We start from the raw sequence: 27,349 nt of genomic DNA, 5'->3' as shown, positions 1-27,349 counted from the left end.
GGCGGTGTTCACTCCCCGGAAGCCAGCGCAGGGTGCCCGGCGCGGAGGAGCATGACGGCGGGGCTGCGCTGGGGCCTGGGGCCTGGCTGGCTGCTCCGGCTGAAGCGCTGCAGGTCTGAGCTCGGCTCCCCTTCCAGCGGCCCCGGGGCAGTCCCCTCTTCCCGCCGTGCGCCGCCCCGCCGGCTCCCCGCCCCCGCCCTTCCCCGCCCCGGGACCCCGGCCCTGCCCCGACCCGACCCGCGCTCCCCCCGACCCCAGCCCTGAAGCGACCCGCGCTGCCCCCCAGTCGTGCCCTGCACCGCCTGTGCTCCCTTGGAGCCCCAGCTCTGCTCGCTCCCGCCCCTTCCTGAGCTCCCAGCCGCCATCCCCCCGCGAAGTTCCACCTCTCGGGGCGCACGCCTCCCATCCCGTGCAGAGAGCGGGGCAGTGCTGGGGCTTTGCTGCCGGGAGTGAGGGGCTAGGGCTGGGGGGGAATACTGCTGTCAACTCTTGCAACATGTGGTTTGTTTTTAAAGGCGCTCAGCTCCTTGGGATCTCGGGATTAGGTGAGAAATCGCCGTTTTGCGACTTTTCCCCTTAAAGTAAGTTTCTAGCTCTCCTGGTTGGGGAGAAAAGCTTGAAAACATGGCCTCAGAGCCCCTAAAGGCTCTGAACCCAGGAGGCAAATAAAAAGACCCCCCCGCCCCAATTTTTATACATGCGCATATATATAATCTCATATTTTTGAATGCTTGAGGTTTGGCAGCACTGCAGCTATTGCAGTGACAGGGTGACAAAGAAAATCTAGGAGTAGGCACATGGGAGACTTTGACACTGAGCAGAGGGCAGCCTCTTCTCCAGCAGGCAAGAAACCTTAGGTAACCCCAAGCACCCTTGTTTTAGGGACAAAAGGTGTTAAGAAATGGCAGTGGTTAAATTTCACCACCTGCACCATACTTAACTCAAACCAGGGTGGTGGCGGCGGCGGCTTATTATTTGGGTTGTACCTAGAGCAACCTCATTGTAAGCTAGGCAGTGTACAAATATATAACCAAGAACAGTCCCTACCCCAGAGGTCTAAGTACTATTGGGTCCAGTGTTACTGGAGTCTTTCATCAGCAGTAAACTTCTCTCCCACTTTGTTTTTAAAATTAAGCGTAATGCAAGCTCAACCACTCCATGGAGAGGTTATCGGCAGTCTCCTATGTATAGCAAGCAGTCCTTGCTGTATAAAATACTTTCAGTGATATCTTTTATAACCAAAATGCTTTATGAAATGCAGCTACTTCTGGGGTGATAAGGTGGCAACTGGCTGGTACACAGCACAGTATAACGCTAGCGCATACTCTTTTGTTGCAGGAGCAGTGCTTCAGGTAAAGAGCTTCTGGGATTGTTCTCCCTGAACAATGACATCCTATTGCAGTCCTGCCGGAACTATCAAGCAGTGCTGTGCACCGAGCTGACAAAGCCATTGATTATTAGGAACCTCCCATCCCCTTCTCTGCAGCCCCATGAGGTACTGGGATTGAGATGCGCAGAATTGCTGATTATTTTGAATAATCTAATGTCCCTTAGCTGGCAAACCCACCTACATCCTTGTGTCTCAGGCTCACAGCCTTGGAGTCCTATGCTAGTCCTCTTGGTTTCTTTCCCCTACATCAGTGCTGTTGCTAAATCCTGCCAGTTTTTTCTCTTTAACATCTCTAAGATCTGCTCTTCCTCTTCACCATCTGCCCACCCCTGAATTGTGCCCTGATCATCTCTCACCCCTAATTACAGCACCCGCCTCCTCACTTAGTCTCCCTCACTCTCTCCTCACTGTCACCCACAATCCAAAATTCATTTCCCCTCCTGGTTTTGGTCTGTCTTGTCCATTTACATTGCAAGCTCTTCAAAACAGGGACTGTTTGTACAGTGCCTAGCACAATGGAGCTCTAGAGTCTACTGCAGTAATACAAAAATCTTTTCATCCGTAGAGCTCAACACACTTTACAAAGGAGTCAGTATCATTATCTCCCTTTTACATATGGGGAAACTGAGGCACATAGCAGTGAAATTAATTTGCCCAAAGTCACACAGCAGACTAGTGGCGGAGCCAGGATTAGAATGCAGAGCTCCTGAGTCCCAGTCTAGTGTTCCAGCCACTAGGCCACACTGCCTCCCTAAATAATAAGAGCTTTAGAGATGAAGGTTGTGTGCGGATTAGAAAGGAAACGAATTCAGTAAGAAAGAGGATGGTTTGGGACTTTAAAACAACCACTGGGTCAATGGCTGAGTGACTTTAGTCGAGTCCCTTCCCGTCTGAGTCTCAGGTTCCCTGTCTGTAATATGGTGGCAATCCATACCTCACAGAGCTGGTGAGAGGCTTATTTTGTAGTTGTACTGCACTTTGATCAAGTAAAACCCAAGTGCTAATTATCAGCACTGGGTTGAGGTAAAACCAGGTGAAAATCCATAGTCCAGTGCTTAGTGCTTGTGTGTACACAGATAATATGTTATGTGAAGGCACAGAGAAGCCCATTGAAATGAACAGCTGATAACAAAACTGTGACAATCAGGGTCCAGACACCCCAGTGTCTGAAACCTAAAGAATAAGCAGCTGAATCAATTGATCATATAGAATATTATTGTACTATAAAAGTGTATTGAGTGAGGTATCATATAAGAACTGGTGACACACTGGTTACGAGTGGCATTGCATGATGTGTACGGATGGTGTGTAAACAGTTATGTATGTGTGCTGGAAATGTGTTCCTAAAATCTGTTCTGGGGGCAGACTTGATAAATAAGTTTGTCCTAGAAAAAGGAAAGTTGTTTTGCTTGTTTGCCTATGTCTCCAGTGTAAACTGAGCAAGGTGATGTCAGAGACAATGAATCAACAGCGGGGATGGGAAGTCAACAGGAGAAAACAAACAGTGGGGGAGAAGAACTTTCTGTGGGGTTACACTTCAGAGGAATACATTTCAAAGGTTTATTGGACTATAATAAGGAGAGAACTCCTTAGTTATCCATCACTTAGCCAGAAGGGCTAGCAATGTGGTAGCTTGATATAAGTGAGAGAGCTGTTTAGGCAAAGATTGTGGCTTGCTATAGTTAAGTCTTGGATGCTAAAAAGCATGTTTTATTTTGTTTTGCTTGTAACCATTTTCTGTTTGTTATCTCTGCTCTGTATCGCTCACATTCTTATATTCTTTATTAATAAACATATTCTTAGGTTTTAATATAAACCATCTCAGTGCTGTGTATTGAAGTGGAGCATGAATCCAAACAGGCTGGCGTTTATGCTGTCTCTTTGGAGGCAGTAAACTTAAACATTTCTGTGGGTGTCCAGTGAGAGGGACTGGACGCAACAGAGATGTCTCTGGGGAACTCAGGAACTGGGGTTTGCGGGATGTTCTCTGCAAGTCCAGGTTAAAATTGGCAGAGTCTCAAAGAGTTTGCTGGTGAGGTTGACACCCAGTCCAAGCTCCAGCAACACTGTCTTGCTGAGGAAGAAGTAACACAGTGGCTGACAGTTCTGGGTGTGCTGAGGAGAGTGTCAAAGAAACAAACTTATTAAAAGAATAGTAAAGTAGTACATAATAGAAAAGTATCCTGAGATAGTTACTGCTATTCAGTGGATGCCATCTTCCACCAAAACACTTGGGGCCAACTCCTCCACTGGAAGAAGAAAAGGAGTACTTGTGGCACCTTAGAGACTAACCAATTTATTAGAGCATAAGCTTTCGTGAGCTACAGCTCACTTCCTCAGATGCATATCGTGGAAACTGCAGCAGGCTTTATATATACACAGAGAATATGAAACAATACCTATTCCCACCCCACTGTCCTGCTGGTAATAGCTTATCTAAAGCTCCACTGGAGTAAATCTGCATAGCTCCAATAAAATCAACAGAACTACCCTGGTTTATACCAGCTGAGGATCTGGTCTGTGCCTCAGAAAACATGGGAGTCTTTTGAGAGAGGGTTGGATTGTGGCCTGGGACTAGAAGGACTGCGATTTGATTTCCTGCTCTGCCACAGACATCCTGTGTGGCCTTGGACAAGTCACTCAGCTTCATTGTGCCTCAAGTCCCTGACTGTATAATGAGGATAATAGCCTTGCTCTCCCTCCAGGGGTGTTGAAAGGAGAAACACATGATGGATTGTGAGGTGCTCAGATACTGTGGTAATGGGGACTGTGTAAGTCCCTGGGAAAGGGGAGAGCTGTTTTAAAATGCTACTGCAGTGAAGTTATCTGTTTAAAATGTTTCTACTGCTTGAAGGGTTCCCTTCTCTCTTTCAGGTCAGGGTTGGCGTCCGTTACTGTGGAGTAAATTTTGCTGATATCTTGGCCTGTAAGGGTTTGTACCAAAAGAAGCATTGTCTTCCATTCACTCCTGGTAAGTAGGAGTCTGTCTGATCTGTGCAGGTTATAGAGTGACTAACTTTACTGTGTTTAATTCTGAGTGAATTTAGTGCTGGGGACAGATTGACAGTGCTAGGGAATAAAGCTGTCTAGCTATAGAATAGGTGCAGCGTAGCCTTTGATGAATTAAGAGAAATTGGGGTGGTGTTGTTTTGTGTCGTGGACACCCTGTCCATTAGGAACTGGGCTGAGACCTCCTCACTCATTTAATATAGGCAACTGAAGAGCCAGACGATGGAAACAAATTGTGGACATTTCTGACCTTGACTGGAGTCAGACCAACAGCCTTGAGGTGGATGTCTTCATGTCCTACTGACTTATTATAAGGAAGAAAATATTTAAATATGTTTTCCCAGACATTCCCAGGCACAAGGGGATTGGGATGGATTTCCCATTCTTAACACTTACTATTCCTTTGTCCTTCCACAAAAGAATGACCCACAGTAAGTGGGATGTGTATTCGCCCAAGTGCTGCCTCCTTGTGGCTCTCAGTTTCTTGTCTTTGTATACTGTCATGCTGCTCCGGGGAAGGAAAACTCTCTGTGTGACCCTGCCTCCAATGCAGTGCTTAATATGTGCCAGGGCTTGCCAGGGCTGAGCCCTGGCACTTCTGGTCTTGCTGCATCGGTTATGAATGTAAAAAGTTTGTTTGAGTCCCGGCACCTAATTGCTTGAGCCCCAGCACCTTTTTCATTACAAATTAAGCTCTGCCACAACCTTATGGTTAACCACATCCAGCTAACACATGTTTTGCACCTGTCATCTTTAAGTCAGGTTTAGCATCATATAAATTAAAATGTGCTAATTCTACGCTGATGGATTTTCCTAGCATAGACAAGACCTCACTGTGGCCACAGTCTCTTATCACCTCTCAGTTATACAGACCTTTGTATTTTCAAAGCGCTGGGCAAAGCTTAACTAATTAATCCTCATGACAATGCTGGGTGAGAGGTTGATAAGTATAATGAAACCCACTTTACAGATGGGCACGGTGAGACACAGAGAGGCTATGTGCCTTGCCCAAGGTTGCTTGGCAACTCAAAGGGAGAACTGGGGTTAGAATTCAGGAATTCATAGCATCCACCTATGCAGTCCAGGTTATTATGCTGCCCTTTAAAGCAGTGGCTCCCAACCTTTCCAGACTACTGTACCCCTTTCAGGAGTCTTACTTGTCTTGCTTACCCCCAAGTTTCACCTTACTTAAAAACTACTTGCTTGCAAAATCAGACATAAAAATACAAAACTGTCACAGCACCCTATTACCAAAAACTTGCTTACTTTCTCATTTTTACCGTATAATTATAAAATCAATTGGAATAGAAATATTGTACTTACATTTCAGTGTATAGTATACAGAGCAGTATAAACAAGTCATTGTATGAAATTTTAGTTTGTACTGACTTCACTAGTGCTTTTTATGTAACCTGTTGTAAAACTAGGCAAATATCTAGATAAGTTGATGTACCCCAAGAAAACCCCAGCGTAAACCCAGAGGTACACATACCCCTGGTTGAGAACCAGTGCTTTAAAGTATAATGTCTGCAGGGATCATTCTGTATAGTGTGTGTGGCTTTCTCCATGCTTGACATTCTAGGCATATGCCATCCCCTTGCTGAATTCCTCCTGCCTCCAACCACCGAACCTCCTGTTCTTGTAGCGGTGAACATGCAGCACCTCTGCTGTGTTTGTTTGCTGCACTAAAACCTTCAGGCTTGAATATCTCCTTCAGCCCTTGCCAGCCTGGGAGCTGACAGTCCCACTGATGCCATAAGAACGCCTCTGAAGACAGACAGCCACGTAGCTTTTACTTTACAATAACTTTAGAAAAGTCCTTACTTCTACTCTTCTCCCCTCCCCTCCCCGCCCCATTTACGCAGTACTGTTTTATCAGTCTGCATTCCCACAGTGCCACCTTCTGGCCTCCTAACAGCTTTGCTTCTAAATCTTCTCTAAAGCAGCCTTCGAATGCTGGCTGTATCCCATATGTTGTATGCAAACCTGTGCCATCATGGATAATCTGGTGATTGGTAATCTGGCAAATATGGTCATTTTCAGAGTTAAAAATCAAAGAGCAGCTGGACTCTGAGCATCTTTAGAGCGACAAGGTGGGTGAGGTCCGTATCTTTGATTGGACCAACTTCTGTTGGTGAGAGAGACAAGTCACCGAGCTTACACAGCTCTCCTTTGGCATTTCTGTCTTTTCCAAGTACTGCAATATCTTTGCCAGCCAGGGAGAGTAGAGCTGCCTGCATCTGCCACACGAGGCTAACGTTAGCTGAACTCACTGTCTCTCTGCTCTCCCCACCCCAGTCTGGTAGGACTGGAGACTGGGTAGGACTGGAGTAGGTGAGAATCCCTAGATCCCATCTGCAGAGGACAGTGCTGAGTGCAGCTGGGGAAGTGGCCTGGTTCAGTGTTTGTGGGATGTGCATGACTTTCTCCTGCTTTAGGAATGGAGTTTTCAGGGATGGTGATGGAGACTGGAGCGAACGTCAGCACAGTGCAGGAGGTAAGTGAGATGTAGTGGTGCTGGGGTTAGGAATGGATTCCCGGTTGATCAGGGAGTATCGAGGATGCAGTGTGGGGGTACTGTTTAAGCCGTCCGCACTATAGTATCTGCAAAGTTGTGAGCTCTGCTTGATGGGTTGGAGGTGTGTGCAGGAAGGTGGTAGTATTTCAAGTCCCATCAGAGAGAGGAATAAGGGTCTGGAAAAAGAAGCAAAGGTGGGAAGGGTGGGGAGGTATCTAATTAATGCAATTGCTGCCTGAACTGTTATCAGGTTTAGTTTGTGCTGCTCGGGTCCTTGGGTCCTTCTTGGGAAAGAAGGAAGATCAAAGACTTAATCCAAAGAGAGGGGTGAGATCAAGTGATTGTTTTCCTCCTAACGCCTGTCCACTGGTGCTTTTCCGGCAGGGAGACAGGGTAATTGGTGTGACTGGCACTAGTGCAATGGCTGGGGAGTGCGTAGCTGATCAGAAGGTAACTACAATTTAAATATAAATGTGTCTTCCATTATTGCAAAAGGTTTTATGTCTCATGTTGTTTAGTTTTTGGCTCCTGTGAGATCTTCCAGTCTGTGCCTTTCTTTTTGATGTTTGTTCTCCTGCCCTCATTGCCATGAACTGGGGTTTGCTCTAGAGAATCCTCGAAAACGCAGAAAGGGCTGATAAGAAAAATTGCATTAAAACTTATTTGGATGAAATTAACGGTTTCACATAGTGTAATGTTTAGGACAGCTTAACAGCATGCTTCTGTATCATGTTCAAAGTGCTCACTAAAGCAGTTGGAAAAGACAGAATTTCATCCTCTATCCCTCTTCAGGATTAAGAGTGTTGCTCTGTCTTCTCATGTAGATGCTGTGGCCAATCCCAGAAGGTGTTTCTTACGAAGAAGCTGCAGCATTGCCTGTGTCTTATGGCACAGCCATTTTGGCCCTGGATCATAGAGCACGCACGCAGCCAGGGTAAGTGATCAGAGGAGTCCAAAGCATAACGTGTCCAGCAGTAACGATACTTAGTCCCTGCAGAATGTGTTTCATTTGCAAAAAATCAAACGTCATATCTCATAAATAGAGCTGGTTGCAATATTTTCAACAAAACCTTTTGGTCATTGGAATATACTGTTTCTGTCAAAGTCCAAATGTTTCATGGAGACCTACTGATTTTGATGGGAAAGCTTCTGAGATCCAGGGTGGTCTTTCACTTCTAGAGAGAGAGAGAGAGACCCCCCAGATCTGAAAATCTGAAAACCTGACCTTTTCAATTCAAGAAGGACATTTTCACATAATTCCATTTCACAAAAATGCTTGAAGTGTTTTTGCTTGTGTTCTGTATGGGAACAAAAACAAATTTCAAAGTCTGGAAGGTTGTCACGAAACAGAATTATTCTCCAGCCAGCTATACTCCTAACATCTAATCTCCCATATTAGGCATACATCAAAATAATGTCGAGGCACTCAGTGAACTCATTAAGAAGTATTATTGTTACCGCTTTGTAGATGGGGAAACAAAGACGTAGAAGAGGTCTTGTGGCCAAGGTCATGCTGTTATGTTAGTGGTGAAGCTGGGAATAACATCCAGGCATTCCCGGTTTCTAAACTCTGCTCAGATCACTAGATCAGGCTTCAGAGTAACAGCCGTGTTAGTCTGTATTTGCAAAAAGAAAAGGAGTACTTGTGGCACCTTAGAGACTAATCAATTTATTTGAGCATAAGCTTTCGTGAGCTACAGCTCACTTCATCCGATGAAGTGAGCTGTAGCTCACGAAAGCTAATGCTCAAATAAATTGGTTAGTCTCTAAGGTGCCACAAGTACTCCTTTTCTTAGATCAGGCTGTCTTTTTGTCCCGTGGGGAGTGAGGCTGCTGGTTTTCCCTGGCCACTGATTCACAATGAGTTTGACAAGAGTGTAGTGGAAATTAATATGCATTGTGTGTATGGGTGAAGATGTGTGTTTTGTTAAGTGTCACTGTCCACACCAAGAGTGAGAACCACAAAGTAAACCAGAACTGGATGCTGGATCTGCCTTGAGGACATATGAAGCAATGCTTCTGAAAAAAAGAAAAGACTCAGATCTGCATCCATTAGTATTTTATGGGAAAATACTAGGATAGAATAATAGCTGCTAGGGATAGAAATGACCTGTTCTGACAGACAGCCCATCTCCCTACCTCTCCCAGCTGGGGAAGATCTATTCTTTACAGTATATTTTCTAGTCCTTTGTCTAGTTCCAAGTGATGACATGTCTGCTGCTTCCTCGGGAGATTATGCTGCTCTCTGGTTTCATCGGGTGAGCTTAGTGGAGGGCTCACTATGCTGGGCTTTGAGTCCCAGTTTTGTCTGTGGGGGCTGATTATAAGGGCAGTGATACATGGTTCATTAGTGGAGGGGAGACCCTTCCAGGCTGACCTGGGACATGCTGGAGAGGCTTGGCGGTCTGGGAGTATGGAGGTGTGAGGAGTCCTGGGTTCATATGGCGGGAAATCCATCACAGATATTGATGGTACCTTTACATTTATGGAGAAAGGATAGTTTCATGGTTAACCCTGTACTGGGACTCGGGAGACCTTAGGCTCAGTTTTTTTCTCTGCCACAGACTGTGTCACCCTGGGCCAGTTACTTAATCTTTGTGCCTCTGTTTCCCCATCTGTAAATTGGGGCTCATTCCCTATTTGAGAGGGATGTCATAAATAAATAATATTGACTGATGTATGGGAGGTGCTCAGATACTACGGTGATGGGGTCACTTCCCACACGGAAGATGGTCACTGTGAAAAGGCAATACACTAGTCAACAAATTGTGTATGTGTCACTTTAAAATTGTTCAAAGCCCATAGCCTGCATGAGGGCTGCTTTTATAAACTCAAAGTACACAAACACATTGATAGCTTTTCAACAATTTAAAATTACATATTTTAAAAAGCATTTTATACCCTTGTGATGTTCTTGGCAAAAACCTGCTGAACAGAGGGATTTTTATAAGCCCCAGAAACCAGTGCATATTGCTGTGAAATAGCTGGTAGGGTTGGGCTGTATCCCAGGCAGGCAAATTGTGTCCAAGTCCAACCTGTTGTTTAGCTGAAAATTAGCCTTCCTGCCCAATATCAGTGCATGCCATGCATTGCTCTGCTAATTTATCCTAAGACAACAGCTCTCCTTTTGGATAAGTAGGCTTGTACTGTTACAGGCAGGTTTTAAGGGAAACATTGGTCCCTTTGGGAGCAAAGGAGCCTGGTTGGGAATTTTTTAACTTCTGGATTGGGATTTGGAAGTGCAGCAAGTGCTCTGTGGAGACTTTAGGGTGTGTATGTGAAATAGGGAGAACAAAGCCAGAGAGAGAATTGACTTGTCTACATTGACACAGGAAGTCCGTGGCAGAGGTAAGAACAGCATCCAGAGCCAACTCTTGTGCCTTAACAGAAAAACCGTCCTCTCCCTTGCCCCAACTCTGCAAACAGCACAGTTTGCTGTTACACCTGAACTGGAGTAAATGTATATCTACTTGTACAGTAATTGAAAACATGTAGATATTCTCTTATCAGATCACTTCACTTTGGAATGTAAAAGATTCACACTCGATGGGGGATACGGTGACTCATTTCATCCGGGTATGAACTGGTGTTTGGGAAAAGTCAAGCTCCCCTTACTCATGCCTTTGGGAAAGATTCTGGGAAAGAGAATACCATTGAAGATGTGGAAAATTCTTACTACTGAAATGGATCATGGGGTAAAATCAATTGCTGGAGTCTTTTTAAGCTGATCATGGAGATCTTTCATCTTCAAGACAAATGGGAAACTGTGTATTGTTAGGTTTCAGAGTAACAGCCGTGTTAGCCTGTATTCGCAAAAAGAAAAGGAGTACTTGTGGCACCTTAGAGACTAACCAATTTATTTGAGCATGAGCTTTCGTGAGCTACAGCTCACTTCATCGGATGCATGCCGTGGAAACTGCAGCAGACTTTATTTATACACAGAGAATATGAAAAAATACCTCCTCCCACCCCACTGTCCTGCTGGTAATAGCTTATCTAAAGTGATCATCAGGTGGGCCATTTCCAGCACAAATCCAGGTTTTCTCACCCTCCACCCCCCCACACAAATTCACTCTCCTGCTGGTGATAGCCCATCCAAAGTGACAACTCTTTACACAATGTGCATGATAATAAAGTTGGGCCATTTCCTGCACAAATCCAGGTTCTCTCACCCCCTCATCCCCCTCCCAAAAACCACACACACAAACTCACTATCCTGCTGGTAATAGCTCATCCAAAGTGACCATTCTCCCTACAATGTGCATAATTGAGGTGGGCCATTTCCTGCACAAATCCAGGTTCTCTCACATTCCCCCCACCCCCATACACACACAAACTCACTCTCCTGCTGGTAATAGCTCATCCAAACTGACCACTCTCCAAGTTTAAATCCAAGTTAAACCAGAACATCTGGGGGTGGGGGGGTAGGAAAAAACAAGAGGAAATAGGCTACCTTGCATAATGACTTAGCCACTCCCAGTCTCTATTTAAGCCTAAATTAATAGTATCCAATTTGCAAATGAATTCCAATTCAGCAGTTTCTCGCTGGAGTCTGGATTTGAAGTTTTTTTGTTTTAAGATAGCGACCTTCATGTCTGTGATTGCGTGACCAGAGAGATTGAAGTGTTCTTCGACTGGTTTATGAATGTTATAATTCTTGACATCTGATTTGTGTCCATTTATTCTTTTACGTAGAGACTGTCCAGTTTGACCAATGTACATGGCAGAGGGGCATTGCTGGCACATGATGGCATATATCACATTGGTGGATGTGCAGGTATATGAGCCTCTGATAGTGTGGCTGATGTTATTAGGCCCTGTGATGGTGTCCCCTGAATAGATATGTGGGCACAATTGGCAACGGGCTTTGTTGCAAGGATAAGTTCCTGGGTTAGTGGTTCTGTTGTGTGGTATGTGGTTGTTGGTGAGTATTTGCTTCAGGTTGCGGGGCTATCTGTAGGCAAGGACTGGCCTGTCTCCCAAGATTTGTGAGAGTGTTGGGTCATCCTTCAGGATAGGTTGTAGATCCTTAATAATGCGTTGGAGGGGTTTTAGTTGGGGGCTGAAGGTGACGGCTAGTGGCGTTCTGTTATTTTCTTTGTTAGGCCTGTCCTGTAGTAGGTAACTTCTGGGAACTCTTCTGGCTCTATCAATCTGTTTCTTTACTTCTGCAGGTGGGTATTGTAGTTGTAAGAAAGCTTGACAGAGATCTTGTAGGTGTTTGTCTCTGTCTGTGGGGTTGGAGCAAATGCGGTTGTATCGCAGAGCTTGGCTGTAGACGATGGATAGTGTGGTGTGGTCAGGGTGAAAGCTAGAGGCATGCAGGTAGGAATAGCGGTCAGTAGGTTTCCGGTATAGGGTGGTGTTTATGTGACCATTGTTTATTAGCACTGTAGTGTCCAGGAAGTGGATCTCTTGTGTGGACTGGACCAGGCTGAGGTTGGTGGTGGGATGGAAATTGTTGAAATCATGGTGGAATTCCTCAAGGGCTTCTTTTCCATGGGTCCAGATGATGAAGATGTCATCAATATAGCGCAAGTAGAGTAGGGGCTTTAGGGGACGAGAGCTGAGGAAGCGTTGTTCTAAATCAGCCATAAAAATGTTGGCATACTGTGGGGCCATGCGGGTACCCATAGCAGTGCCGCTGATCTGAAGGTATACATTGTCCCTAAATGTGAAATAGTTATGGGTAAGCACAAAGTCACAAAGTTCAGCCACCAGGTTAGCCGTGACATTATCGGGGATAGTGTTCCTGACGGCTTGTAGTCCATCTTTGTGTGGAATGTTGGTGTAGAGGGCTTCTACATCCATAGTGGCCAGGATGGTGTTATCAGGAAGATCACCGATGGATTGAAGTTTCCTTAGGAAGTCAGTGGTGTCTCGAAGGTAGCTGGGAGTGCTGGTAGCGTAGGGCCTGAGGAGGGAGTCTACATAGCCAGACAATCCTGCTGTCAGGGTGCCAATGCCTGAGATGATGGGGCGCCCAGGATTTCCAGGTTTATGGATCTTGGGTAGTAGATAGAATATCCCAGGTCGGGGTTCCAGGGGTGTGTCTGTGCGGATTTGATCTTGTGCTTTTTCAGGAAGTTTCTTGAGCAAATGCTGTAGTTGCTTTTGGTAACTCTCAGTGGGATCATAGGGTAATGGCTTGTAGAAACTCGTGTTGGGGAGCTGCCGAGCAGCCTCTTGTTCATATTCCAACCTATTCATGATGACAACAGCACCTCCTTTGTCAGCCTTTTTGATTATGATGTCAGAGTTGTTTCTGAGGCTGTGGATGGCATTGTGTTCTGCATGGCTGAGGTTATGGGGCAAGTGATGCTGCTTTTCCACAATTTCAGCCCGTGCACGTCGGCGGAAGCACTCTATGTAGAAGTCCAGTCTGCTGTTTCGACCTTCAGGAGAAGTCCACCTAGAATCCCTCTTTCTGTATTGTAGGGAGAATGGTCACTTTGGATGAGCTATTACCAGCAGGATAGTGAGTTTGTGTGTGTGGTTTTTGGGAGGGGGATGAGGGGGTGAGAGAACCTGGATTTGTGCAGGAAATGGCCCAACTTTATTATCATGCACATTGTGTAAAGAGTTGTCACTTTGGATGGGCTATCACCAGCAGGAGAGTGAATTTGTGTGGGGGGGTGGAGGGTGAGAAAACCTGGATTTGTGCTGGAAATGGCCCACCTGATGATCACTTTAGATAAGCTATTACCAGCAGGACAGTGGGGTGGGAGGAGGTATTTTTTCATATTCTCTGTGTATAAATAAAGTCTGCTGCAGTTTCCACGGCATGCATCCGATGAAGTGAGCTGTAGCTCACGAAAGCTCATGCTCAAATAAATTGGTTAGTCTCTAAGGTGCCACAAGTACTCCTTTTCTTTTTGTGTATTGTTAGTAGGCAGGCACTCAATGCACTGCTTTTCTGTTGTGGAGGGAAGCTCTGTTTATTTCAGTCTCTGTCTCTGTCTCAGGGAAACGGTTTTAGTGACAGCAGCTGCTGGGGCCACGGGGCTTGCTGCTATCGATGTAGCTGCTAACGTTCTCAAGGCAAAGGTATGTCCCTTTTTCAAATGAATCTGTATTCTACGTGTGTCCCACTGTAGTAATGAGTGTGCCTTCTATAGCATGCTCCATCTGAGCATTCAGAGACCTTTCCAAACACTAATGAATTAAGTTTCACAAAGTAGGCAAGTATTATTCTCCATTTTCAAGATGTGCATACTAAAAAGGACGTAGATGTTGGGAGTTGCCCAAGGTGTCCCAATGAATTATCGGTAGAGTAGGGAACAGAACCCAGGAGATTTGTAAAGTCAGAGGGGCTGGTAATCCAGTAAACCAGACTCCATCTCTCAGTCTCCATCTCTCAAACACAGCACACACACTAATGCACTTTCCCCTCATGAAACACCTGCCTTCCCTGTGCTCCTGCTATGGACTCCGCTGTGGAGCCCCATAATTTCCCTTGATTCTTTCCAGTGCAGAATTGAGCTCTTATCCAAGTGGGAGATAGAGGGGGAATGTTTTCAAAGGTGCCCAAGTGACTTAGGCTCCTGAGTCCCATTTTAAAAAGTGATTTACGTGCTTACAGGCCTAATTCATTTTGAGAGTCAATGGGACTTAGGGTCCTAAGCCACTGGGTCATTTTGAAAATTTCATCCTTTAGATTTGAACCAATGTAGATCTAAGGGATAATAGCGTTTGATGTTTATGGGAATAAGAGATGAATTTATTCCAACCATCACAGTATAAATCGGGTTAGGAAATAGTATGCTGTTAGGGTTTTTAAAAGAGAGGCTTTTTTTTTTATAAGTAGAACACCCCTCAGTAAAAAGAACTGCACAAAGTGACAAGGCAGAAATAACTCCAATTCAAATTGTTATACCAATAAAATAAAAACCAGCAGGATCTTATTAAAGGGAATAAGGCAAAATGCCACATTTATGGTGAATACAGAAAGAATCATAGTAAGCAGTTAGTTTTAGCTATAACATTCCATTCAATTTCATATTTATTCACACATTCATTCATACACACACACACAGGTTCTGCAAGGTGGTTATCATAGTTACCAGTCTTAGAGTTGCTCGTGCCAAGCCACTGGCCAGGTGGCCTGGACACGAGGAGGGAGCAGGGCCTTGTCAGATGCACATCTGATGCTCCTGGAAGTTGGTTTGCAGAATCAGACCACAAAGCTCTGTTTCTAGAGTCCATTTTTATAGGAATTTATTCCTATGCCAGTCTATGGGAATTAGTTCATCATGCTGTTGCTGAATCAATCAGCAGATGGCACATTCCTGATGGCTCCGTGTTGTTCTTCGGTTCTCCCATCCTTGAGGCCATTGGGTGGATTCCAGTCTGCCCTCAGGGGGTCCTCTGGTTGTTTCCACTTTATGCCTTCTTCGGCCGATAGACACTGGATTCTTAGGCTGGCACCTCCCAGATCATTCAGTTATTATCCACACCAAGCATCCATCCACATACATCCTCTATCTCTATTTTAATCACAATTGTTAACAAAGCGAGATAAAGGGAGTCTCTGTGTGCTGTTTCTGTTGTTACAAAGTATAGCTTTGAGAACTGACTGTCTTAGGATGTACTAACACAATTAGCAGCTTGCAAGTTTCACAAAGAGAGGGAGAGAAACAGTAAAAGCAAGAGACCAAAAACCAAGAGACCTCTTAATTAGTAATACCCTGGAATTTAAACTCTGGGGAATCAAACTCATTTGTGATTTTAATACAGAACTTCTTTAATATGATCCAGCAGAATGGTTTGTTGTGCGTGATAGAGCTCCCACAAAGCACAGAGTCTGACTGGAGAAATCTGGAGCAAGTAATTCAGCGGCTGGTAGTCTCCCCTCTGAGTGAAATCCTATCATGCTTCTAGGGATGGAAAACTCCTCCAAATGCACTGGGGTATGTTAAAAATCCTGTGGCACATTTGGTAGGAGTACTAGGCTTAAACCCAGACCAGGGACCAGTTTGGGTAAATGCAGTCTCTCTCTAAATTCCCCTGAAGTTTCAATTGCAGATGGGACTGGTCTTCTCTTTCTGCCTTAAGTTGTTATATAGTGCTGCTGTGCGTTGTCCAACAGCTGCTGCGTTCCATCCCAGCAGTGGTTGTTCTTCACTGAATGGTACAGTGATATAGATACAGTTTGTACATCATTTTAAATTTGTAAAGCATTTTTGGGGACATTGACATGTAAGATACATTACTATGGAGCTTTTATTTAAGTTATTGGTACTGTAATAGATTATGATAACATGCTAAAGCACCTATTGTATCACTCTGAGCAAAGATGCCTTTATTTTATTTTATTTTATTTTATTTGCATTATCATAGTGCTTAGGAGCCTCAGACCCCATTGTGCTAGGGTGCTGTACAAACACAGAACTAAAAGACAGTCCCTGCCTCGGAGAGCTCATGCTGTCTTCCACCATGAAAGATCAGACTGTAACACTCGCTCCTCCTTTGTTTTCAGGTGATAGCAGCAGCTGGAAGTGATTACAAATGCAACCTGGCTCTGCAGAAGGGTGCAGCCCACAGCGTGAATTACACCCAAGGGAGCCTAAAGGAGGGGGTGAAGAAACTTACAGATAACAGAGGGGTCAATGTAGTTCTTGATGCCGTTGGAGGGGACATCTTCAAAGAGGCATTACATAGGTGCGTTGAAATACGATTCTGTTACGTTCTGAGTGACGTGCATTAGGGGTATGAAATGTGTGGTCTCCTGGGACCCTCCCTCTGCATGCTTCACAAGTATCCAGTTGAAACTGCAAGGGAATGTAGGGAGCCACCAGAATGTAATTCTGCAAGCTGGAGTTTGGATATAGCACCCAATCTCGCTCTTTACTGACCACAGATATTTAGGGCCTTGATTTTTTTCACATGTAATCAGAAAGAGGGGTGCCACTTAGTGCCACACTGGGGCGTTGGTTGAGTACTGACTGGGAGAAAGTGTCTCTGATTAATTAGCAGAACCAGTTCGTGCAGAGCCAGTTTCCCTAGGGGGCCCCATGCAAGTACTACTAGAGCTGAGGTTCTGAAACTTAATAAAGAGATCATTCTGTGGGTAACCCTCACTGGCAATCGCAGTATGTACCTGTGTGAAATATAGTAACTGCTCACCTGGAAAAGTAACAGCAGGAAAATATTTAATGTGTTTTCACCTGTCCTTAATGCGATGTAAAAGCTAGAAACAACATGGATCAGTCAGCATCATGTGACCAGCCAGCTCTCTAAAGGCCACCAGCAGGTGCTCAAACTTGGAAACGGTTGGCCCAGATGCTCCCCTTTTAGTTGACAAATTCTGATGAGATCCTACCTGCAGATGGTGTAGTGGCAAAGTCCTGTCTTCAATGAGCTAAAACCCTAGTGTTGAGTTTGAGACAGTGTTTCATTAAGGACCAAACTCTGGTCCCAATGAAGAAGAGGCACCCCCCTCCCCCTTTTCCCCAGTGGGATCACAATTTTACCCTATGCTTGCTCTTCCTCATTAAATACATCTCCTTTCCCTCCCCTTTGCAGTTTGGCTTGGGAGGGCAGGATTGTGGTGGTGGGTTTTGCTGGAGGAGCAATCCCCTCTGTTCCAGCCAACCTGCTGCTTCTGAAGAACGTGTCTGCCTTGGGAGTGTTCTGGGGTCGATACCGGGAAGAGGACTTTCCTGTTTTTTCGTCATCACTCTCCTCTGCTCTTTGGTACTGCCAGGAAAGACGGATCCAACCTCATGTAGGAGCGGTCTTCAAACTGGAAGAGGTAAAGTGCTGCCCAAGATGACACTCGCTGGCAGGATTCACAGTTCTCTGAGAGAGGCTGAATAGAAGGAAGAAGCTGTCTAATGTGGTGGGCTGCTATCAGCACTTCCATGGGGAATGGGAAGGCCCAAAGCTTGAGCCCCTGTACAAGGGCGCTGGAACTATTTGTATAGTGGGGATGCTGAGAGACGTTGAACCAAACTGTAAACCCTGAAATGGAAACCACTTCAAGCCAGGGGATGCAGCATCCTCCCCGCCTCCCTCGTTCCAGTACCTATGCCCCATACCTCTTAGGGAGGGAAAAATATGAGTTACAACTAGGAGACACGTAGGTTTGATCTATGCCTCAGAACTAACTCTAAACTCCGGTATCTGCCAAGAACCTGTCATCACTACAGGAAGTAAATGCTGCTGTTGATTAAATTAAAACCTTGACATGTATATTTTCATAAACTGTGATGACCTTATGCAGTGTCGAGCTCTCAGGATTGCTTTGTTTAGAGTAAAGTTTTGCGTCTGAGTGAATTTTGTGTGTGGTGAATGCCCTCTGATACGTACAAAAAACCCTCCCGTTTCAAACACGGCACAGAACCCCGGTTCTTCAAGAAATCCCCTTTTTTTTCTCCTTCATTCCAGTGTTATTGGCTTTAAATGTCTCCAATATGTATGATGATTATTTAGTATTTATGTTTTGGAAGTGCCAGGTTGGGCCCCCCTTGTGCTAGCCATGGTACAGACCTGTAAAAATGACAGCTCCTTTCACAAAGACCTTACAACTTAAGAGTCAGTAATACAATGGGGTAAAATTGTTTTTTTTTTTTTAAAGGTGAATTGGGGGATGCAGCTATGTCTTAATTTACATCTTTCACTCTGGGAGCCATTAGAGCAGTGTTTTTCCACCTGGAGTCCGGGGCCCCCTGGGGGCCGCTAGCAGGTTTCAGGGGTCCTCCAAGCATGGTCAGCGTTAGTCGCCAGGGCCCAGGGCAGAAAGCCGAAGCCTCACTGCATAGGGTTGAAGCCTGGGGCTGAAGCCGAAGCCTGAGCAATGTAGCTTTATGGGGACCCCTGTGGCATGGAGCCCCAGGCAATTGCCCTGCTTGCTAACACCAGCCCTAGCTTTTATATGCAGAAAAACAGTTATTGTGGCACAGGTGGGTCATGGAGTTTTTACAGCATGTTGGGGGGGGCTTAGAAGGAAAAAGCTTGAGAACCCCTGCATTAGAGGAGTCAGAATTACACGCTGGTTAGTAATTTTCTGGCATTTCAGTTCCTGGATAATGGAAGTGCCATGAGATGGTCAGCTCTTGTGTTATTTCAGCCTCATAAATGGATCCCTGAGGCAAAAAGCCCACAAAGAGCAAATTCCAATACAAATGCTGAGCTGTTTGTTCCTCCAGAACAAACTGCACTGCAGTGATGTCTTGCTCAGGTCACCCAGAACTGGGAGCCACTCGGTCACCACTCTGCCTCGGCAAGAGTGAGCTTTGCTACTGATAAGCCATGTGCCAGCTCCCGGGCGTGCTAGCTTGTCTGCCTTGCCAGCAAACTCTTCAGGACTCTGCCAGTCCAAACCTTGCCTTGCTGGTCAGTCGGTGAGCCTGAGTTCCGCAGAGACATCCTTCGACACTGTTCAGTCCCTCTCATAGAAGTTGTTAAGTTCGCTGCCTCCAGAAAGACAGAGCATACAGCAGCCTGTTAGATTAGCTGAAGATTTAAGCTTCACTTCACTACACAGCACTGAGATGGTTTTGTAATAAAACAAGAATGTTTATTAACAAAGAACATAGGTTTAAATGATTTCAAGTAAGAGTGAAAGAAACATGAAAAGTTACAAACAAAACACACTTTCTAGTGACTAAAACTTCAGCAAGTTACAATCTTTTGCAAAGCAGGTTTCTCACCTATAGTCAGTTCTTAGAGACTTCAACTCCCTCGGTTGAGGGATCTGCTTTTCTCTGACATGAAGAGTTCTGGCCTTTTGTGTCCCTCTGGTGATGGATGCCAAAAATTTTTACTGTTTCGGCGTATATTTTCCAAAATCCATCATCTCTGTTTCAAGAGGCAGGAAGGCTTCCTGGGGGTACAGCCTCTATCCACTGCCCTGATTGTTAAGTAGTCATCTCCCCCATTTGCTAGTTTGATGACTTTGTTTACCTTCCATGTAAATATACTTCCATTGTTTCTGGCCTCGTCTTGCTCAATTTACACTGGTGACACAGTCAAGTGGCTGAAACGCATTCTTTTGTCTCGGACAGGCTGGGCTTATGCACTGTTTCCCAGCCACATGCTACGAACATATTTCCAGCACACATCTATAATGCTTTATACACTGCCTGTACATACACCACGCAATCATATTAATGACCAGTATGTTATAAGTTTGAGTATGATGCCTTACATGACACCTCTTAGATATAGATTATGATAACAGTATGTTGGAGCAATGAGTGTGTCAGGCCTGATGTGAGTTACAGTGTGGTGGGCCCTCTGCCAGTTGGCATTCAGGGGCTCCCTGGGTCACGACTACCACCTGTTGTACTTTAGAGTAACAATCTGATTGCATTTAAATTCCACTATTCATAGCGTCACACACATAATTACATCTCAAACCTAAAGAGCATGTTAGCCACCTAAACCAGACATCTGCGCCTCATAGATGATGGGCCAGTGGCAACAAGACTGACCAGGAAACTCTGGGAAATGCAACTAGCAATAACAGTCTCTGATATTTTCAGTGTCAGACTTTGCAGAGACCAATCTGAGTAACATTCTTTTGAGCTGATAAGAAAGTACCAGGTACCCTGGGGGCCGTTCTGGCCAAACTCCTTAGCATGATGAACGAAACTGGTACTGACTTTGTCTTCACCTTGCAGTAGTTGAAAATGACTGATAGAAATAGTTAGGCCAAAGATAGAGAAATTAACCCACCCAGTAAAGGATTAAGCTTTTGAGTGTCTCTAATGCTACCCCATGGTGAGTGGGTAGGGAAATTTGATCTCTGTGAATTTCCATTTTTTTGTGGGTAATGATTTTAATTGAGGTATGCATGTGGGTGAAGAAGTGCATGGTTCTGTGGTTGTGACCAAAAGCATCCCTCTATTCACCTGCTATGCACCCTTGTAATAACCTTTGTACAAAATATACCTTGTGGGGTATCACTGGAAAACTAATAACTCGCTGGTCAATATTATCATGATGAAATGTATGTAGCAACATTCTATGTAAAGTAATGACATCCCCCTGTCTGACATTATTAGCACACGTTCGCTCCCACGCAGCCTAGGCAACGGTTGTTAAGCAGGTCTGTCCTAAACAAGGAATGTGTATTTATCTCAATTTACAGATAAGTAGTAAACAGAGTCCTCAAGACAGTAAGAGGGGGAAATGGCAGGCCACAAAGCAAATTTTCACTTCAGCAAACACAGGAGAGGAGAAAAAAGACCTGGAGCCTCCTTCACCACGAGCTTCTGTGTCACCTTCTTTACTGCATGAATAAACTTTACTTTGAAGGGTAACCTTCAGAAGACTCTGCTTCAAAGGTTCACTGGACTATCAAGAAAGGGGCAGAGAACCTCAAGTTCTCTCTCTTTCACTTAAGAAGACAAAGGCCCCAGCGCCTCTGGGTCTTGGAGAGAGATCCTGACGAAGGAAAGGGTCAATTCCCATCTTGCTGGAAGGGGAAGGGGACGGGGGGTCAGAGAGGCCATTTTGAACAAAACCTTGAACCGAAACTTGCTAGATTAGATTTTAAATGTTTAGTTGCGTTTTCACTTTTATTTGCTTTTACCCATTTCTAACTTCATCTCTTATACTTGATAGGACTTTAAATGAATTCTTCTTTTGTTAACAAACTTTTTATTTTTTAATCTAAACCCATCCAGTGCTGTGTTTAAATAGAACTGTTTGGTAACTCCAGTTAAAGTAGCAAACTGTTGAATATTGACTCTTCACAGGAGCAGCGAATCTTAATATCCGGACTTTCCAGGAGAGGGCTGGACAGTGCAGAACAAAGTTTTGTGGGGAAACTCAGGACTGGTAGTGTGTTGGGGTCACCCTGCAGGTAGTAACCGAGGCTAGTGGAAGCCAGAGTGTGACTGGTGTGTTGCTGACAGGCTGCTGGGGTTGGGGCTGCTTGGCCAGGGTTGCAGCTATACACAGACATTCAGGGTGTGACTTGCATGCTGTTTGTGGGCAGCCCAGGTTGGGAGCTACAACAGCAAAGCATCATGAGGCAGCCAAGGTTATAGGACAGGTGCTGACACAGCCCCTCGCTGGCCTGGATTGCACTCTGGAATGTGAAGTCACTTGGTCAGATTTTTAAAGTGTTCCAACCTGCCCTCTAAAACTGCCCCTGAAATCCTTGTGCATAGTCGTTTTTCCTGCATGCACAAATCCAAGTTTTCATGTGCCCCAAATCTTTATACACAAAAAAAGTGCAGGGGGATTTTTAAAGGGCAATCATAAAAATTTGGCCAAATACATCTGTCTCTAGAAATTACTGTAGAGAATGCAAATTAAGATGGCTACAGTAGCAACTAACAGTTGCAGGAGTGTGTGTGTGTGAGTGTGTGTGTGTACACGTACATGCCCTTTTGTATAAACAACTGAGGTTTTGTGTTTGCAGGTGAATGAAGCCTTTAGCCGTGTAACTCAGCGCAAGTCAACAGGAAAGGTTGTCATCTCAATGCAATAAATCAGCCTGTTTCCTCAGAACACAGCCCCTGCTGCTGTTGGACTAATCAGCAGAATCACCCTTCTGGCTTATGGATGCAGACAGCCAAGTTGCATCTACCCTATGATTTCTTTCATGATTCGTCTACCACCACCAGTAATGTAGAGGGTTAGGGGCTCCTGCTTAGGTTTAAATGACATGATGATATAAATACTTGCGCCCGTTGCTAGCATTGGTGGAGTTGTACTGGTGCTAGACAAACAGTGCCAGGAGTCCTAGGGGAGACAAGGTTTCACTGTGACGGGAAGAGGGAGAATAGATGCAGAGCAGTGCAATTAATACAAACGTAAACCAGACTCTCTTTAAAGGAATCACCATTGGGAAATCTTAAGTCTCCCACTGTGAGCAGTGTGTGCTCTGTATAATATACCCATAACATCCTTGTGTCCCTAGAACAGGGCTTCTCAGACTCTTTTTCCATAGTGTGGTTCACCTTTTAACAGAGGTTTTTATGTTGGAGACATCTCCCGCTTCTGCTGGCGGTTGTGCAGACCCCATCTCTCACATTTATGGTTGCACAGACTGCTTCCTTTCTATTGGTGATGACCTAGTATCTTAGGGTATGTCTGCATTGCAGTCAGACACCTGCGGCTGGCCCGTGTCAGCTGACTCGGGCTCGCAGGGCTGTTCAATTGCGGTGTAGACTTTCCAGCATCAGCTGCAGGGTCCTCGAGCCTGGGCTCCAGCCTAAGCCTGAATGTCTACACCGCAATTAAGCAGCCCCTTAGCCCGAGTCAGCTGGCACAGGCTAGCCATGAGTTTTTAATTGCAGTCAGAGCCTTTGTGTCAACCACAGTCATGACTTTCCTCATGTGACCTTTCCACATAAGCAAAATGGTTTTTAGCTTCTTGTAATGCAATTTAAGAGCTGGAAGTGAGGAGGGGAATTAGTGCCATGAGGCCAGTCAGTGCTCCATTCACCACAGTTTGAGAGGAGCTGCCCTTGGTGGTGATAGAGCAGCACTGCTGAATGTAGCCATTACAAAACAGTCAGCTAGAACCAGGCAGCTTGGGCTGAGGGGTGGAGTTGAAATGAGGAGACATGAAAAACCATGAGGTGAGGGCACAACTTTTGCAACAGTGTAACCAGCCATTGGTCCATATCACCTGTTGACCTGCCTTAAGCAGAACCAAACGACCCCCCAGTAATTGCTGTACCCAGCCACTTGCATGTGGGACGAAAGACTTCGTCCCTGACTCCTGTGTCAGCTTACTTTGGGCCCCAGAGGTGTAATTATACGGATGGTGACCTTGGTGAGCGTGGCTGCGAACAGGAGAGACTTCAGTCTGAGACACTCTTAACAAGCACCATTGGCTCTCTCGAGCCTGCCTGAAAAGAGCTGGACCCATGACGTCCTGCAGAACGCTCTCTGGTAGAACTGTTTGATGAGAGAGTACCTGAATTCCTCCACGCTGTTGCTTGCAGCTTTGAATTGCAGTCCAAATCTGTACGCCTCTGAACTTCCATCAGACTAGAGCGCTTTCTAAATGTACAATAAACCTTTTGGTTTTCTTAACATGACTTTGCTGCAGCTATGGAGACCAGGCTGCCTTGCTCTTGTCTTTGCTGCTGTGGAGCGATGACCAGCTACCCTGGCTTCTGTCCAGTAATTTGGAGAAGCCCGTAAAAGTCTTTCACCCCTTAAAAACATGACTGATTCCTCAGATTGCCACCAGCTTCCTGCTGCAGGAGACTGGGATATTGGTTGCTTGTTAGTGTCCTACATAGTTGTGAACAGTTAGAAGAGTTCTGAAAAGGACAGCTTGTTGAAATAAGCTTCAGACTAGCTTCAGACTGGTCCTAATGGTCCCTTCTAACCTTAGAGTCTGTGAATCTAAGCTGTGGGACTGGAGGCCACAAACATAAGAATGGCCATACTGGGTCAGACCAAAGGTCCATCTAGCCCATTCTAGCATCATTCCCTCTGAACAGAACAAGTAAACCTCAAGTGATCCATCTCCTGTTGCCCATTCCTAGCTTCTGGCAAACAGAGACTATGGACACCATCCCTGTTCATCCTGGCTAATAGCCATTGATGGACCTATCCTCCATGGATTTATCTAGTTCTTTTTTGAACCCTGTTATAGTCTTGGGCTTCACAACATCCTCTGGCAAGGAGTTCCACAGTTTGACTATGTGTTGTAGGAAGAAATACTTCCTTTTGTTTGTTTTAAACCTGCTGCCTTTGATGTGCTTTGTGTGCATTCTGCTTACAGCACTTTACAAACATTCATTGTTACACCATCAGTGCATGGTAGCTAAATATGATCCACTTTAGAGATGCAGAAACCACAGCCTCAGTGCAGCCAAGCAAGGAAGCCCGTGCTTAATTCCATGTATCCTCTTGAAGTTAATAGGACCACTTCAGTTACGCATTTGCTTAGGTGCTTTGCTGAATCAGGGCTTGTGTCTGTTTCAGAGCCGGCATTAGAACAGAGGAGTTCTGTGGACTTGCTCCCGTGCTTAGTCTACTTAATGGCGCTGCCTCTTGGGCTGTTGAGTTGCCCTCATACAAATCACAATGGCTGCTCCTCAGAGGAAGGAGCAAGCTCAGCAGCAGCCAGCTGCTGGGAAGGGAGTTGGTGGCGATGGCAGCAGCCAGGGCAGCACTGCCTCCTCTCCCCAGGTCATTAATTGGTTCTGGGTCCTCCCAGAAACTGAGGGAGTGGGGCCTCAGGGTTTCAGCAACCCCAAAGGCCTTGCGCGGGGGGCTGTGTGTGTCAGGGGTGCGGGGGTTGGAATGAACCTCCATGATATTCGGATAAATCAGTGCCTGACTTGAAGTTAGACAAATTTAGCCTGGGAATGGCTCAAACATTTTTAGCAGCAACAGGGACTATCCATCATTGGAACAATTTACCAAGGCTGCCAGTGATTCCCTGTCACTGGCAGTTTTTAAATCAAGATGGGGTATTTTTCTGAGAGAGATGCTGTCTTTCATACAGGAAGTATTTCTGGGAAGTTCTATGGCCTGTGTTATACAGGAAGCCAGACTAGATGATTCCAGTGGTCCCGTCTGACCTTGGAATCTGTGGCTATTTTCAGAGACCTTTTCAAAGAAAAAGGACAAACTATTTTTAAATGAAAGATGAGATTAGCTATGATGTTTCTAATCCATGGGTGGGGGGAGGGAGAAGGGGCTAAAGGCTGGCTCTGCTTTGTCTCCCTCCTGCAGTTCTTGATTGGATAGGTGGAAGTGAATTATTTTGTGTTAATTCTGATCATTTTTGCAAGTCTCTTGATCCTTGAAAAGAATTAGCGAGGTGTCCCACATGGGGGAAGTGAAACTGGGGATTAGGAGAATGTTTGGGATTCACTGAGGGAAGACAGCAGCACCAAGCGCCAGCGTGAGAAAACAAAGTCCAGTGATATTGGTGCAGGAGGCTTGGTGGCAAAGTCGATAACTCAACTAGTTTTTCATCTCTGGAGCCCTGGGTTCAAATCCCACTTAAATGAAATGAACTTTCCCCCACTGCATCGTTGTGAATCTCGACTCGAGGAGCCCAGGATTAGCAATACAGGGCTGCCCTGCAATTCAGAGCTGTGTTGCATCTATAGAAGTGTATGGAGACTCAGCACTGGAATCACAGGGTGCTGCATCAAGGCTGAATTGTATAGGAAGGTAATACTATGTCTGTCTTGAGCCAGTGCTGTTAGCCTTTTGCTTCCATTAGCCCCAAATTCAAATAAATCTAGTTCTGTGATTAAACCTTTATGGGGCACAACAGTTCTCCCTCTCTTTCCTATTTCTTCCAATAGCTGACCAAACACAATGGGTATCTGGACTCTTAATTAACTCTTTATAATGACTGTAAATTTCATTACTGTACATGTGTTTGTCACATGCCTTGAATCAAAATATTTTAAGGAGAGAAATGAAAGAAGAATTTTTTTTCCCATGTGTGAATTTGCCAAGAACTGAATTAATTATTTTTGTACAGTTGGTCTTAATTGTAAAGATAATAGAATAAATAAATAAAGAATTAAAATGTTACTATTGGCAAAAGGCCCCTTTCTGAAGTGTTGTTGTAATGTTTTACAGTAGAATTAAAGTGGTTGAGTTGAGCTGCGTTGAGTTATTAAGATAGGTGATATTAGTGTAGTTTATAGTTGGAGACTGTGCGTAGTATGGGTCCTGATCCTGCAATCTGATCCACAAAGGTGGGTGGCTGAGTCTGTGCGGAACCCCCTTGACTTCAGTGGCCCTGCTTCTAGGGCTGTATGTGCATAAGGGTCTGTCTGTCTGCAAATCAGATTGCAGGATTGGGGATATAGTTTTTTTGGGGGCTAGCAAATAGAATACACATCCAGTCCCCTCTAGCTGGCCAGTCTGAATGGGGTCTGGGTCTAGGGTTACCAACTTTGGTTGGATGAATTCCTGGAGGTTTCATCACATGACATTATCTTTAATTAAAGATTAATCTTTAATTCCTGGAGACTCCAGGACAATCCTGGAGGGTTGTCAACCCTATGTGGGTCAGCAGTGACAATCATTTCTGTCTGGAATCTGGCTAGTGAACTCAGTCCAGGCCCAAGGGACAAAAGTCAGCATCACAGTTTAGCTGCCTTGCTGGCAGGTGTGTGTGTGTACAGAGAGGCCAAGGAATGAATGCGTTTGAGGCTGAACTACCTTCTGTGGCTTAGCGGTAGTCCCTTCAGATCAGAAATGGGGAGGTGTATAGGTGTACACTCCATTAGATCGGGGATACAGGACTACAGTCTCCAGGTCTTTTCATCCGTTTATCCAAAGAAGCCTGCGCGTGGGGAGGGGAGGCCTGAGTTGACCCTATGGCATAACGTTCTGCTTCACGCTGCAGAAGCCACATAAGTATGATCTTCTCATGGGTGGGATCTGCAGCTTGGGAGAAGGGCCCTCAAATCTCCTATAATTTCCCCACGTAAAATCAAGCTGATTCCTCCTCCTTGCTCTCAGAACCCTCTGAGGGA

At 45.2% G+C, this 27,349-nt stretch overlaps 1 protein-coding gene across 2 annotated transcripts; it reads left to right on the top strand.

Annotated features, from left to right (window-relative positions):
- Positions 1-26,396, top strand: LOC140915897 (quinone oxidoreductase-like protein 2). 2 transcript variants are annotated; one of them, XM_073356484.1, is made up of 11 exons: positions 1-113; positions 516-545; positions 1,339-1,495; positions 4,265-4,361; positions 6,838-6,896; positions 7,302-7,367; positions 7,742-7,851; positions 13,883-13,964; positions 16,396-16,577; positions 17,442-17,670; positions 22,294-26,396. In XM_073356484.1, exons 1-11 carry the CDS (start codon positions 52-54, stop codon positions 22,360-22,362), a joined length of 1,143 nt encoding a protein of 380 aa, XP_073212585.1. In that variant the 5' UTR covers positions 1-51; the 3' UTR covers positions 22,363-26,396. The 2 variants fall into 2 exon arrangements, with proteins under 2 accessions (XP_073212585.1, XP_073212586.1); XM_073356485.1 differs by lacking the exon at positions 516-545.
- The last annotated feature ends 953 nt before the right edge of the window (positions 26,397-27,349 follow it).

This window comes from Lepidochelys kempii, chromosome 8 (genome assembly GCF_965140265.1).
Source record: "Lepidochelys kempii isolate rLepKem1 chromosome 8, rLepKem1.hap2, whole genome shotgun sequence".
Lineage (NCBI taxonomy): Eukaryota > Metazoa > Chordata > Testudines > Cheloniidae > Lepidochelys > Lepidochelys kempii.
This window is presented reverse-complemented; position numbering and strand designations above follow the sequence as displayed.